We start from the raw sequence: 16,419 nt of genomic DNA on the forward strand, positions 1-16,419 counted from the left end.
TAAAGGTAGGAACCTGTGTGTGTTGGTGAGAGGTTCCGCCGGAAGGCCCATACAGTTTTTGAGCACACACACACACACACACACACACACACACACACACACACACACACACACACACACACACACACACACACACACACACACACACACACACACACACACACACACACACACACACACACACACACACACACACACACACACACACACACACACACACACACACACACACACAAGGAGCACGCACACAAACACGGGAATAAAAACAAAGCAAAAGGTATTGTGTAAACCATAAATATCGTGTGGTGAATGAAACAAAGAAACCAGTAAAAAAGGGAAATAAATGGACTATTTCTAACTGGAAACGTTGGTTCTGACTTTTATTTGGCAGCAAACAAGGTGTGCGTCAATTACACCCACCAAGCAGATCCTCAGAGGCTTAAAGCGTTGGCTTAGCCTCGACACAGTCATTAAGAAAAAAGGGATGGAGATCTGGCAGAAAAGGTGGGAGAAAGACCAGAAAGGCAAGGACTATCACAAAGTACAATTACAATTACAATTAATATTCATAAAGAGAGAAACAGAAGGGAGGAAATCACGATGGCTAGACTCAGAATAAATCACACGGCTTTGAATAGTACGCTGTATATCATGGGGAAAAGTGACAGTAACAAGTGTGGGAACTGTGCAGTAAAAGCAGATGTAGAACATATCTTGTTACATTGTGACATCTATAAAGCGGAAAGAGAACAATTAAAGGCTAAAGTTTTAGAGGCAGAGAGGGAATGGAGTGTGGTTGGTGTTTTGGGAACAAAAGGAGAGGGAGTAAGGGCTACCAGAAAGGCACTGTTTAAATTATTGAGTGAAACTGGGGTAGGAAAAATAATTTAACATTAGGTCAGGAAAGAACATAGATTTGTATTTTTGTTTTATTTATTTCATGGTTTTATTGATTTATTTTATAAATAATATTATCAGATCATAGGTTAAAGAGTTGGAATGATGTGATGATTCATACTCATGTACAGTAGGTGGCGGTAGGCACCTTTTTAAGTTGTTTGCATTCCGCCAAAAACAAGAGAAGAAGAAGATATCACCAGTTGTTCGTCCCACATTTTATTCCGTAACGGCGTCTCGTCGCTACGGTTCTCTCTCTCTGTGTTCCTGAGAAAGTGTGTGTGAGCTCCAGCACTACTGATCCATCATCTGTGTGTTTGGATAAACCTCTGAATGGACTGTGTGCTATTTTTTCTGGAGCGTTTACCTCGGACTATAGGAGCTAGCTTAGCATGCTAGCTGGAAACACGTTAGCAACGCCAGTTAGATTGAGAGTTTGATGGAGAGAGAAACGGTGTGTTTAACGGAGCTTGATCTAGTAAACATGAGTAAAGTCCAAATGCTGCTCTCGTTGAAGAAGCAGCGACTCACTGCTGCTGCTGAAGAGATATTTGCTTTGTTTGAAAAAACGATAGCCGAGTACGAGGAGGAGCTGTCTCTTTCCAAAGAGGAGAACAAGAGACTCCAGAAACTTCTGGACGCTGTTTTACAGCCTCAGCTTCGGATACCCAGAGCAGGTCTGTTCCCTTTACCCTTAATTAACACTTTACACTCTTCAGTAGCACTTTATTATCACATTAATAACACTTTAGACCCTTTATCAGCACTTGCTGCAGGTAGTAGATCCTGAAGTAAAAGTACAAACACCACACTGTGAAAATACTCCATTATTGTTTTCAAAGCCCTAAATGGGCTGGCTCCGGCCTATATAGCTGAACTCCTCCAGCGCTACAACCCAGCCAGAGCTGCTGATAGTGCCCAAGACCAGGGTCAAAACCCGAGGGCACCGAGCCTTCGCAGCATCTGGCCCTAGGCTCTGGAACACTCTGCCCCTCCATGTGAGGTCGGCCCAGAGCCTAGAGGTGTTTAAATCTACTCTTAAAACACACTTCTTCTCCCTGGCCTTTTAGTCAGAGCGGAGCACGACTCCTGACTTTTCCCTGTGTTTTTTATATATCGGTTGTAATTTATTGTCTTTAATTGTGATTGTAGTAATGTGTTTTTATGTGATTGTAGTATTTATTACATGTACAGCACGTTGGCCCGACCAAAAATCGCTTTTAAATGTGCTTTATAAATAAACTTTGATTGGATTTACAAGTTAAAGTACTGTATGTAAGTATTATTAGACAATGTACTTTATTATGATAATTAAGATGTATTACGGAAGAGCAAACCTACCAAAATAAATATATTTATAAAAATACATACATTGAATAATGTCATTTAATTTACTGATTTAAATATTACCCATACATGTAGGCACTAGTTGGTTAAATGTGACATCATTTGATAATTTAGTTTTAATGTGCTTCTTTATTCACCAAACCAAATACAAATAAATACTTTGGATTAATTCAAATTGCTTGAGGATTATTCATAAAGAAATCAATGAATAAATATGTTCAATAATAAATTAAACACATCTAAAATGTTACTTGTTAAAGAATAGGAGAACTAGTACAAAGGTCATTAAGTAATTAAAATGTTAATATAAATTGATGTAAAATCTCATCAATCAATTATTGCCAACATGTATTTATAATATATTCTCTATATATATATATATATATATATATTAGGGCTGTCAAACGATTAAACATTTTAATCAGATTAATCGCAGCTTAAAAATTAATTAATCATGATTAATCACCATTCGAACTATGTCCAAAATATGCCATTTATTTATGTATATTGTTGTGGGAATGGAAAGATAAATGAAAGAAGGCGGAAATATCCATTTAACATACAGTATCTGTTTATTATAAAAAATTTCTGCGTGTCAAAATGAAAGACAACCCACACACCTATCAATCATCAAACCGTGGGGTCTTAATTCATTACGTGTTGATTTCTATCAACGGGGGAGTACTTCAGGAAAGTCGACAGAGGGGGGGGGGGGGGGGTGGCGGCTAGTGGAGTACTTCGTGACCACAGAAGAGGCTTCTCAATTCTTAAATGTCCCCTCCTCGACTCCCCTCCTCGACTCCCCTCCTCGATACTTAGTCCCGCCCACAGGAGATGCGAGCAGAGGACCGAGGAGGGGAACCGAGGAGAGAGGAGGGGAAGCAGCAGACGTTTAAAGAAATGAGAACTCCTCTCCTCTGAGCGGTCATATTAAAGCGACGTCCGTTCATTATTACATGGCAACAGCTGCATCAGCTGTCGAGTGTTTTGTCATATTTTATAATCTCTGTTAGATCAGCTGAACATTGTTCCCCCACATATTTACTTTGAATTCATTGAGAGTGCGGTATAATGAGACAATACCAGGCTACAGATGCGGAAACACAGACACAAATATATTTATATAAATATATGCAATTTAAAGTATGAGAGCACTCTCATAATAACGTAACACAATCAGAGACTGGATATATCCCCCCCTCTCTCTGGTCGCTGAAATGGGGAATTGAAATTACGGGCCAAAAGTTGTATTTACAAATATTAAAAGTAAGGACATCAAACCAACTGAGACCCATCTGTCCGCCGCATCTACGCACTGTACCACACACACCTACAGCTCCTAAAGCATAATCAGGCTACAGCCGTTGTGTATTTTATTATGTGAAGCACTAAATGGTTTTAGAAAAATATCGACTCTTTGTTTGTAGATATCTACTAAACTAAAGCAAATAAAGAGAGTAGGCATGTTATACTGAGTGATATATATTTTACACACTGCTCTGCTTTCTGCACCTCACAGCTGTTATCACTGTAAACATCGCGTTGCGATGAGAGCAGGTTCTAAAATAATATCCAGGGGTTGCATGCAGAGCTGTCATTGGCTGAGATAAGTCCGGCCGTGCGTCACGCCTCCACCGTTCCCGGAAATGCATCCGCGGAGGAGCCGTGGAGGAACCATCAGTGTATCCTCGGTTATAGCTCCTCCAGAGAGCCTCCTCGACGCTCGATCCTCGGTCCTCGGTGTGCATTTAGAGAAATGAGACGTCCTTCAAAATGGCGCGCTGAAATTCATTTCCGGGTCACTACCGGAGGACCGAGGAGTCGAGGAGGGGAAATTTGAGTATTGAGAAGCCTCTAGAGTGTGAACGTTGTGATCAGCTGTTTTAGCGCAGTTCTCCAGTGAAGGGGGGAGTCTCCCTCCGCAGCCGGTTGGCGTAGTTTTGCCACAAGTCCGTTGTACAGACTGACTTTAACAGCAGCCCTGTCTGTGCACGGAGACCGACTCTGTCGTCCGGTGATCTAACCGCCTTCTGGAAAAGCTTCACAAGTACGTCAGTACGCAAATGCGCTTTGTGACACAAGTGACGGTAGCATTTCAGATTACGCACATAACCTGCGTACCAGTTATGTGCACCCCTGTACTACAGCAAAAGTATTCTCCGTCGGGACTTCCTGCAACAACACCACGCCGTTATCAAAGATGTTCTATTGAGAAGACGATCACTACGTGACAAAAGTTTTCAAAACCGTGGCTACTGAAATCAATCTTACGAACTGCTGTCTGTGCAATTTACTCCGCGAGTTGGCAGACTTTATTTTGCTTACTTTAACATAATTTTTCATGCTGGGGCTAAGCCATTTCTTGGTATGGGTGTAGCCCCAGCCATACCCTGGCGCTGCCACTGGTGGCACGGGGCGGGCCATTCTGCACATGCGTTAAATATTTTAACGCAATTAATTCAAAAAATTAATTACCGCCGTTAACGCGATAATTTTGACAGCACTAATATATATATATTAGGGCTGTCAGTCGATTAAAATATTTAATCGCATGATTGGCCATAGTTAATCGCGATTAATCGCAAATTAATCGCACATTTTATATCTGTTTTTAATACTCTTATCAACATATGAGTGGACACATATGCTTTATATGTGTGTTTATTATCATTTGAACAATGACAAATATTCTCATGAATATTAATACAACAACCTCTGAACATTACAAATATTCAACCTGGAACCTCTCATACTAGTGTGTGTGTGTGTGTGTGTGTGTGTGTGTGTGTGTGTGTGTGTGTGTGTGTGTGTGTGTGTGTGTGTGTGTGTGTGTGTGTGTGTGTGTGTGTGTGTGTGTGTGTATGTGTGTGTGTGTGTGTGTGTGTGTGTGTGTGTGTGTGTGTGTGTGTGTGTGTGTGTGTGTGTGTGTGTGTGTGTGTGTGTGTGTGTGTGTGTGTGTGTGTGTGTGTGTGTGTGTGTGTGTGTGTGTGTGTGTGTGTGTGTGTGTGTGTGTGTGTGTGTGTGTGTGTGTGTGTGTGTGTGTGTGTGTGGAGAGACACTGTGATGGATCGTTGGAGCTATGTGCAACTCAAGGCATATGCTCGAACGGGAGCTGCCTGGACGCTGCAATCATGTTGCATGCACTATCCGTGCTTAGTGTGCTGACTTTTCGTACAATGTCCCACTGTCTGGCTACCTGCATAAAGTCAGGTGCTCGGCGAAATGTCGCTCCTGTTTTCATTGAAACAGCTCCTTATATCCGTTAGCGCAGCTAGCACCAGATGCTAACAACAGCAATACACATACACACACCCTCCCGGTCCTCCCGATGGCCAGTCGGTGCCTGCCGGTGAGCGTGGAAGTGTGGTCTGCCACAAGCGGGCGGCAGGAGCGGGGCTGTCAGCATCAGCTTGTAGAATGTATTTTAAACTTGATGCTCTCTGAAACTACGGGGCGGCCGAGGACAAAAATACACATGCGTTAAAATAATTAGTGGCGTTATTTTTTTTGCGTTAAGGCGTTATTAACGCGTTAACTTGACAGCCCTAATATATATATATATATTATTTTTGTTTTGAGAGAGATATGCACTAGTATTAGACGCAGTCAAAAGTTTGGACACATCTTCTCATTCAAAGTTTTGTATTTATTTAAATTGGTTCTACTTTGTAGATTTATACTGTAGACATCAAAACTATAAAAGAACACATATGGAATTATCTAGTAAACAAAAAGTGTTAACAAATCCAGAATATGATTTATATTCTGCTGGCTACTGCAGAAGGCTGCGGTAGCCATGCTGGTTAAGGGTGCCTTGAATTCTGAATAAATCACCAACAGTGACACCAGCAAAGCCCCCCCCCCACCACCATCTCACCTCCTCCTCCATGCTTCACAGTGGGAACCACTCATGCAGAAACCATCCGCGCATGTTGTGTGCGTGTCACAAAGACTCGGAGGTTGGAACCAAAATTCTCTCATTTGGACCGATCAGACCAAAGTACAGATTTCCACTGGTCTAATGTCCAATTCTTGTGTTTCTTGGCCCAAACAATTCTCCTCTTCTCGTTGTTCATCTTCAGTAGTGGATCTTTGCAGCAATTGGACCATGAAGGCCTAATTAACGCTGTCTCCTCTGAACAGTGCATGTTAAAGGTCCCATGTCATGCTTTTCCTATTTATTACCCATCCCCTTGTGTGTTATGTAGCTTTTTCTGCAAACGGTCTGCAGAGTCACAAACCCTCAAAGTACACCCAGTAGATAGTAAAACTCTAACACAGAAAAAACAGGTCTATTGTTACGACCCCCCACTACTCCGTGGTCGTGGCTCATGGGGAGACCCGCAACATAAAATAATACACGCAAAAACCAGTACTTGATTACGATCATTTATTGAAGTACAGCCGTTTACTCACACAAGCAATCCGGCAAACGAAAAGAGGTCTGGAGGACTGGCCAAAACAAACAAACAGAAGGAGGTAACTAGAGCCAGCCACACCACGGGCCGTAGGACCCAGAGTTTCCCTCACCTAACCAGAAATCAAATAAATACCCTATGGGAAACAAAATAAAGCCATGAAAACTGGACCACCAGAGGCCTGTACTACGAAGCAGGATTTTCGCTTAGCGAGCTAACTTCAGGGAAAACTCTGTTTCCGGTCCTACGATGCTGGTTCTCTTTTTAGCAGGCTAGATCTCCATTAATTTGAATTAATCCAAAGTAGGGCTGAACGATATACCGTGTCATGGCGATAACCGCGATATGCGCATGCGCAATATTCACACCACATGGACGTGCGGTTTTATTCTTTTTTTTTTTTTTATTCTAATGCACTTTAGCACAGAATTCAAAATAAAGATACCCTTATTACTTATCGAAACTGCACATACAATATATCCAATTAAAGCTGAGACTTCACAGATTATTTAAGTATAGTATCTAAGCGATCCGATTTCGCGACAGGGGAAGCAAACACAGACATCACAACACGTACCTTTTACGGGAGATTGTCTCGGTTAATCCATCGGTTCATAATGTATCTGTGGCTTTGAAGCAATTGTTTATAATCCATAATTCCATTTTTATGCAAAAATCGGAGCACAAAAATTAGCTGCTAATGGTAGCCACCAGAGTGTATGCAGCTTCCGGTTTTGGCTACGCGTCACTCTCACTCCTTATTTGATGTGTGTGTGTTAGACTGCGCTGGACTGCCGCATAGCCAAGACCGGAAGCAGCAGCCACTCTGGTGGCTACCATTAGCAGCTAACTTTTGCTCTGCGATTTTTACATAACAATGGAATTATGGATTATAAATGAAATAATTTGTGTATACAGAGACGTTAAAAACCTATGTATTAACCGATTCAGCCGCGTTTTTTCTCGTTTTAATGCCATTGAACATGTCTTTTGATCAGATTGACAGCTACGGTGAGACGATCTCCCCTAGAAGCTCCGTAAAGGTATCTGTTGTGATGTCTGTGTTTGCTTCCCCTGTCGCGAGTTTGGATGACTCAGTGATGATACTATATACCTAAATAATCTGTGGAACCTCAGCTTTAATCGGATATCTTGTATGTGCAGCTACGATAAGTAATAAGGGTACTTTTATCTTGAGTTCTGTGCCAAAGTCCGTTGGCATTGTTCGCTCAGGGGTCATTGAGATGCTTCTTATGAGACTTGTGTTTTTGTTTTGGTAAAAATGGTTTGTATCGTCAGTTAGCTGAGATTATTTCCATTAATCTGGTATAACACATTAATAGGTTCTTAAATATTAAGATCCCCTGAGACACAGTGTCGTGAAAACAAAAGTAAAGTACCCGCCGGGACCTTGGGGCTTAACAGGTTAAAAAAAACGCTATATATATATATATATTAGGGCTGTCAAACGATTAAACATTTTAATCAGATTAATCACATCTTAAAAATGTATTAATCATGATTAATCACCATTCGAACTATGTCCAAAATATGCCATTTATTTATGTATATTGTTGTGGGAATGGAAAGATAAATGAAAGCAGGCGGATATATCCATTTAACATACAGTATGTATGTTTATTATAAATTTTTCTGCATGTCAAAATGAAAGACAACCCACACACCTATCAATCATCAAACCGTGGGGTCTTAATTCATTACGTGTTGATTTCTATCAACGGGGGAGTACTTCAGGAAAGTCGACAGAGGGGGGGGGGGGCTAGTGGAGTACTTCGTGACCACAGAGTGTGAACGTTGTGATCAGCTATTTTAGCGCAGTTCTCCAGTGATGGGGGAGTCTCCCTCCGCAGCCGGTTGGCGTAGTTTTGGCACAGTTCCGTTGTACAGACCGACGTTAACAGCAGCCCTGTCTGTGCACACGGAGACCGACTCTGTCGTCCGGTGATCTAACCGCCTTCTGGAAAAGCTTCACAAGTACGTCGGTACGCAAATACACTTTGTGACACAAGTGACGGTACGCATTTCAGATTACGCACATAACCTGCGTACCAGTTATGTGCACCCCTGTACCAGAGCCATATTATTATATGGCTCTGCCCTGTACTACAGCAAGAGTATTCTCCGTCGGGACTTCCTGCAACAACACCACGCCGTTATCAAAGATGTTCTATTGAGAAGACGATCACTACGTGACAAAAGTTTTCAAAACCGTGGCTACTGAAATCAATCTTACTAACTGCTGTCTGTGCAATTTACTCCGCGAGTTGGCAGACTTTATTTTGCTTACTTTAACATCATTTTTCATGGTGGGGCTAAGCCATTTCTTGGTATGGGTGTAGCCTACCCCAGCCATACCCTGGCGCTGCCACTGGTGGCACGTATGGGGCGGGCCATTCTGCACATGCGTTAAATGCGTTAAATATTTTAACGCAATTAATTCAAAAAATTAATTACCGCCATTAACGCGATCATTTTGACAGCACTACTATATATATATATCGCAGGGGAACAAAAAACCGCAATGTCAGTTTTTTTCAATAAAAACTAACTCCATGGTAATTTATGCTGTGCCTGCCCCGGAGCAGGTTAGGTTGCAGGCTAAGAGCTCAACTCAGTGAAAGCACTGCCTGCTGACCAATCATAGCTCAGTGTGTGGAGTTTAAAGCGATCAAGTCATATTACAGGAGAAAGGAAATACAGAAAAACTGCCGTTGAAGGAAAGACGGCAAATCAACTGACTGTGTGAACGTGAACATTAATAGAATATCACCTCCCATCTTCAGAGCAATCTGACTAATATAACATTAGCGTTTAGAAAGCTTAATTAAATATCTGCCACAACACAAGTAACCGGATCAAAGTAACAGTACAGTCCGCAGCATATCACATCATAATGTATCATATATTTCCTTATCTGAGTCAGCTGGAGCAGCAGGAGCTCCAACAAGGCGTGTAGGACAGAGAGTGAATACACATACTATACAGAGATGCTGTATGAGAAACCAATGTGGTTTTGGAACATTGAACAATGTAAATCTATTCTAGTAGACCTCAACAATGGAATTATGATCAGTAGAAATGGCCATGTCATGGGACCTTTAAGATTGTCTGCTCCTTGAGCTCTTTGATCATCTATGTGGGCTCTAATCTGAGGTGCTTTTAATTTGCGGTTTCTGAGGCTGGTAACTCTGATGTATTTATCCTCTGCAGCAGAGGTAACTCTTGCTCTTCCTTTCCCGGGGGGGTCCTCATGAGTCTCATCATAGCATTCGATGGTTTTTGCGACTGCACTTGAGGATACATTCAAAGTTCTTGACATTTTCCTGATCGACTGACCTTCATTTCTTAAAGTGATGATGGACGGTCGTTTCTCTTTACTGGGTTGAGTCGTTATTGCTATAATATGGATTAAAACAGCAGTCAAATAGGGCTTTCCACTGTGCACTAATTATACCTCTGCACAACACAACTGATGGTCTCAAGCACATTAAGAAGGCAAGTCATTCCACACATTGACTCTTGACAAGGCACACGTGTTCATTGAAAACCATTCCAGGTTTCTACCTCATGAAGCTGACTGAGAGAAGCCAAGAGGGTGCAAAGCTGTCATCAAGGCAAAAGGGAGCTACTTTGAAGAATCTAAAATAAAAATCATATTCTTGATTTTTTTTTAACACTTTTTTGTTAACTAGATAATTCCATGTGTTCTTTCATAGTTTTGATGTCTTCAGTATTAGAAACATATTAAAATAAACAAAAAACATTGAATGAGAAGGTGTGTCCACACTTTGACTGGTACTGTATATAAAACACACACATTTTAATATTTAGCAGGTTCCCTCATCTATAATCATTTATACAAGCGCAACTTTGAACATGGACAGCAGTAAAATGCAACATACAAATAATCAAGAAACATCATACATTAAACACCGACAGGGAATATTTTACTGCACCATCATTACTTTTACATAAGAAGGTGCCGTCAAATGTTCTGTTAACCTGTTAAGCCCCAAGGTCCCCCTCGTGGGGTACTTTTTTTTTTCACTACACTGTGTCTCAGGGGATCTTAATATTTAAGAACCTATTAATGTGTTCTACCAGATTAAAGGGAATAATCTCAGCTAACTGACGATACAAACCATTTTTACCAAAACAAAACACAAGTCTCATAAGAAGCATCTAAATGACTCCTGAGCGAAAAATGCTAACGCACTTTGGCACAGAACTCAAGATAAAAGATACCCTTATTACTTATCGTAGCTGCACATACAAGATATCCGATTAAAGCTGAGGTTTCACAGATTATTTAGGTATAGTATCATCACTGAGTGATCCAAACTCGTGACAGAGGAAGCAAACGCAGACATCACAACACGTACCTTTATGTAGCTTTTACGGGAGATCGTCTCACCTTAGCTGTCAATCTGATCAAAAGACTTGTTCAATGGCATTAAAACGAGAAAAAACGCGGCTGAATCGGTTAATCCATAGGTTGATAATGTTTCTGTGGAATTTTTTTTAATTTATAATCCATAATTCCATTTTTATGTAAAAATCGGAGAGTAAAAGTTAGCTGCTAATGGTAGCCACCAGAGTTATCGCAGCTTCCGGTTTTGGCTATGCGTCAGTCTCACAGAACACACATTACCAAAAAAGGAGTATGAGGGAGTTCCCATTCGGCGCATTCACACTGCGGTACTTTTCCCACAAAGGTTCATGCGAATTTAGTTCATGCAAACTCTTCGAGGTTCAAACTAGTTCGCATGAACTAAATACAGATCGCGTTCACACCGGAAAAAGTCCCTGGGGGTGGATTAGGTAAATGAAGCCGCTGACGTCACTTCTTCTTCTTCTGCTTTGGGCTTACTGGCAGGCCGCAAACCACTTCACGGCGTATACTGCCGCCCAAAGTCCCCGGCCGGAAGTCCCCGGAGTTGGGGACTGGCTTCAGTAGAAGCTGCTGGGACTCCCAGCAGCTTCTACTGAAGCCTTCCGAGTAAATCGCCAGAACGCCGACACCTCCTCATCTCCACCGCTCCCATGTTTTATTTTGTGTTGCCATAAGTTAGTATCTCTGCGTTTCTGCGCTGGGCTAATGCTAATAATGCTAATGCAAGGATAATAAAATGGCGGCTTCACAAAACTTTTTGGGAGTTTTACGGGGCGTGGTTTGCAATCCGCCCAGCCAATCCGAAATATAGCTCTTTTCTCACAAAAGAGCCGCTCGAAAGTCCCCGCTCTCTAGCAGGGACTTTCGAGGGGGTAAAAAGGTTCGCATGAACTAATTTTAGTACCGGCTCTTTTTGGTGTGAACGCGATAAAAGAGTTCTCATGAACTAAGTTCGCATGAACCTTTGTGGGAAAAGTACCGCAGTGTGAATGCGCCTCTTGATTCCAATGGAACTGATGGTTAGAAAGAGATGTCATTCAGCAAAATCGAGCAAGGGGGGCCAGAGATAGGTCAAATCCACCCAATTGACCCCAGAAGTGCGTTTTTTTTGCTAAATCTTTCTAAAAAGGTCAAATTTCACTTGTTTTGCATCAATCTTGATACAGGGTACTCATTATATGTTGTAGTTTGGATTCCTACAGCTTTTAGTCTACCATCCCATCATTCAAGGGTTGTTTTCACTAAGTAATTAATTTTTTTTGGACGGACACAATAATTACAATTATGTTTTACTGTGTTCAATCTGAATTTACTTTAAAATAAAATAAATCTATTGATTCTGACACTTCTACATCCAACTCACAGGTGTACCCTTGCTTTGGGAACAAAGATTATTAATTTAACCCTTTTAGAAGGGAAGATATGGTCATTTGTTCTGGGAATGTCATTTTTGAGCCTGAGACCTGAAAAACAGGCTAGGGGGTTAACAGGTTAATACTTGCATACTTTTACTTAAATAAGGTTTGAATGCAGGATTTTTATTTGTAACAGAGTATTGTAATTCTCTACTGTAGGCGTAGTGTATCTGTGAACGATCCCAAATACAATTCATTGTTTACATTGCAGCTAGTGCTACGCCGAAAACTTTTTCATTTTTAACTGGAAGTGGAAAGGGGCAGGCCTACATAAGGTGAATTGAGCCAACACAAATACACAATAGGTGGGACTAAGAAAGATAATGTGAAAATATAAAAACAAAGGCATTAATTAGGGCTGCAAAATGTCTCCCATTGTAATGGTGATTAGATTTTTAAATGCTAACACTTAACAGTTTGTTCTGACAGTGTGTTTCCTGTTTCCTGCAGATGTCCAGCTGCTGGTGGTGGTTAAAGAAGAGTTTCTCCCTGACCAGCAGGAGTGGAGCACCAGTCTGGACCCGGAGGACCCAGTGCCCCCCCCACACATTAAGCAGGAACAGGAGGAACTCAGGATCAGTCAGGAGGGAGAGCAGCTTCAGGAACTGGAGGAGGCTGAGATCACCGAGTCCACTTTCACTACTGACCCTGTGAAGAGTGAAGATGATAAAGAGAAACCTCAGTCCTCTCAGCCTGATCAAAGACAAACTGAACACATGGAAACAGAAGCTGATGGAGATGACTGTCGAGGACCAGAACCAGCCAGGAGCTCAGATCCAGAGAGCCGTTTACAACCAAAGACTGAGGACGACACTGGAGACTCTTCTGAACCTGGCACTGAAGACAGTGCTGATTGGAAGGAGGCCAGAGAACCTGCATCAGGCTCAAACTCACTGAAAAATAGACATGAATCTGTCAGTGATCCACAACCTAGTGCTGAAAATAAACCATTCAGCTGCACAGTCTGTAAGAAAGCTTTTTTACAGAGTGGGCATTTAAAGGCACACATGAGAGTCCACACAGTAGAGAAACCACACAGCTGCTCAGTCTGTAAGAAAGCTTTTTCACAGAGTGCACATTTAAAGGCACACATGAGAGTCCACACAGGAGAGAAACCACACGGCTGCTCAGTCTGTAAGAAAGCTTTTTCACATTATGGAGATTTAAAGAAACACATGAGAGTCCACACAGGAGAGAAAGCACACAGCTGCTCAGTCTGTAAGAAAGCTTTTTCAAGGAGTGATAGTTTAAAGAACCACATGAGATTCCACACAGGAGAGAAACTACACAGCTGCTCAGTCTGTAAGAAAGCTTTTTCACAGAGTGCAAATTTAAAGAAACACATGAGAGTCCACACAGGAGAGAAAGCACACAGCTGCTCAGTCTGTAAGAAAGCTTTTTCACGGAGTGATAATTTAAAGAACCACATGACATTCCACACAGGAGAGAAACTACACCGCTGCTCAGTCTGTAAGAAAGCTTTTTCACAGAGTGGAAATTTAAAGACACACATGAGAGTCCACACAGGAGAGAAAGCACACAGCTGCTCAGTCTGTAAGAAAGCTTTTTCACAGAGTGGAATTTAAAGACACACATGAGAGTCCACACAGGAGAGGAAAAATAGAGCTGCAATGTTTGTGAGAAAAGATTTAAATGGCATAATCGTTTTAAAAGACATAAGTGTGTTGGTCGTCAGCTGCTTCTGTAACGGTCAGGGAATACATTTGTCTATTTTGTATCCTGATGACCTAATGCCGTTACGTGTAATACGTAACTCCCTAAGCCTGATTTCACCCACCTGCAACCGATTCTCTAATAATCACAAATCTTCATTTTCTTTGACCCCTTGACTCGACTATTTCTTGTTTAATAATCGTTACATCTCCTCAGGACCAAGTTCCCGTGTCCTGCTGTTCACCGACTGCTCATTTAAGGTGGACTCACCTTTACAAGGGACCAGCTAGTCTTAGTGTCTTAATGCAAATGTTTTGTAAAGTGATGCTAGACCAAAAACGTGCTGTTGGGTAGTGTGCTCTCTGCAGGACGGTGTCTGTACTCAAATATTGTTTATGAAATGAGAGCTTCCTTCCGTTTTTGTTGTCTAAACAACGCCAACAGTGCGATATGTCTTCTTTCCAGCAGATGGCATACATGTTACATCATCCAGTTCAACTGTCATCCACATATTAATGATTCAAAACAGCAATGTGTAAGATATGGCTAGTAATTGACCATTTCAACAGAATGTGAAGAGGTTAGTCGATCGCGAGATGTGTCTAAAAATAGAACAACAATATTCTGTTTTATCGTTAATGTCCTGTAACATAATCTTCCTGTGACAGAATAATGCACTTGAACGCATCAAAGCTTTGTGATTGGCCGGCGTGACCCCATTTGTCGGGGCGTGGCTGGTGAGCAGTGGGCAGTGCACTAGTTCGCTAACGTTGTCCGTGTCAACAGGAGTGACAGTCCGCACACACACAAGACCCCAATTATGGCAGAAGCAAAACATATATAATTTTCACTCAGAGTGGGAAGATGATTATGTTTGTATCTATTCCAATTCAAAGTCCATCTGTCTCATCTGCAATGCGAGCGTGGCTTTATCGAAGAAGGGTAATTTAGGAGCGGCATTTCAAAACAGTGCACAAACGCTACGAGACGGAATTCCCTCCTAATTCTGCCCTACGCTCCCAAAAGGCGAGGGGCCTGAAAGGACAGCTAAATGCAGCACAGCAGTCCATTTTCACCAGGCCCAACAACAAGGCTGCTACCATAGCATCTTAACATGTCAGTCACGTTCTTGCGTAACACATGAAGTCTTTCAAAGACGGCGAAGTTGTGAAAGAAGCATTCCTGGAGGCTGCCGACGTGCTTTTGGTGGACAGTAAAAATAACAGTAGCATTAAAACAGGTTTTTGATATGATAAAAACTCAAGTTAGATACACATTATTAATCAGCTGTAAGTTTGAGTTTGTTTGAACTTATTCATTATAATTATTGTACAAAATAGTATAAGAATGCAAACTTAAATTGATTATATATCTATATGTCTATAATCAATTCAGGTTAATTAACTAGTGTTGCTTGCATCCTATTTTAAAGGCATTTCTTTTTATAATCTACTAAAATGCAACAAGATAAAGGATCTGCAGTATTTTATGAAGTATTAATCGTACAAAGGTCAGTTGTATACAACTAGAAGTGTGTATTTACCTGGTAGTAGGCTGTCAGTAATGGCTACGCCTCTCTATTTGGACTGGTAGATATCGGCAGACTGGCAACTTTAAAAGTAGCTCTCGGTTCAAAAAAGGTTGGGCACCCCTGGTATAGAGCCTTCAGGTTCTGATAATGATCAGGGACAGAGCTAGAAAAAACTCCAGAAACCTGAATAGAGCTAGAAGATAGCCAGTACAAAGCCAAGAAAGACCAAGTAGAAAGACAGGAAGGAGCCAAAAGAGTTTGTGTTTTTAATATTCAAGCTCTTCTCTTAAGATATTAGAACTTCCTATCTCAACATGTATCCTTTTATGTCAATTAAAAAAACCTTACATTTTTGCTGCCAATTATTGAGATTGTTTCACAGCTTTATCTTAAATATATAGACTTTTATCTTTACATATAGATTACATAGGATGAACAGCACGGTCCACTCTGCTGGATTCTGCCCAAATCTGCTCAAAATGCATGCACACATCTCGCTGTATCCATACTCCTGCAGTTGTATTGTTCTGGATTCATAGTAAAGTGTATTAGATGTAATGCACTCTTATTGTTATGTATTTAATATAAAGTGAAATACCCATAATGTCAGAAAAGAAAAGAGACTCACTTTAGGAAAAAGGTTCTGAACCAGTGAGAGTTCTTTATTTGCACATAAACAGGGTAACATATTTAAAGTTGTGACCAGATGGTGTCGCCGTAATC

The 16,419-nt window shown here is 41.3% G+C and overlaps 1 protein-coding gene across 1 annotated transcript; it reads left to right on the plus strand.

Moving 5' to 3' along the window:
* Positions 1 to 1,092: 1,092 nt before the first annotated feature.
* LOC117460727 (zinc finger protein 696-like) lies at positions 1,093 to 15,399 on the plus strand. The gene is given in 3 exon segments (XM_034102269.2): positions 1,093 to 1,574; positions 12,942 to 14,066; positions 14,069 to 15,399. Coding segments are annotated over 3 exon segments (1,410 nt in total). The 5' UTR covers positions 1,093 to 1,336; the 3' UTR covers positions 14,116 to 15,399.
* The last annotated feature ends 1,020 nt before the right edge of the window (positions 15,400 to 16,419 follow it).

This window comes from Pseudochaenichthys georgianus, chromosome 16, assembly GCF_902827115.2.
Source record: "Pseudochaenichthys georgianus chromosome 16, fPseGeo1.2, whole genome shotgun sequence".
In the NCBI taxonomy this organism is placed as follows: domain Eukaryota; kingdom Metazoa; phylum Chordata; class Actinopteri; order Perciformes; family Channichthyidae; genus Pseudochaenichthys; species Pseudochaenichthys georgianus.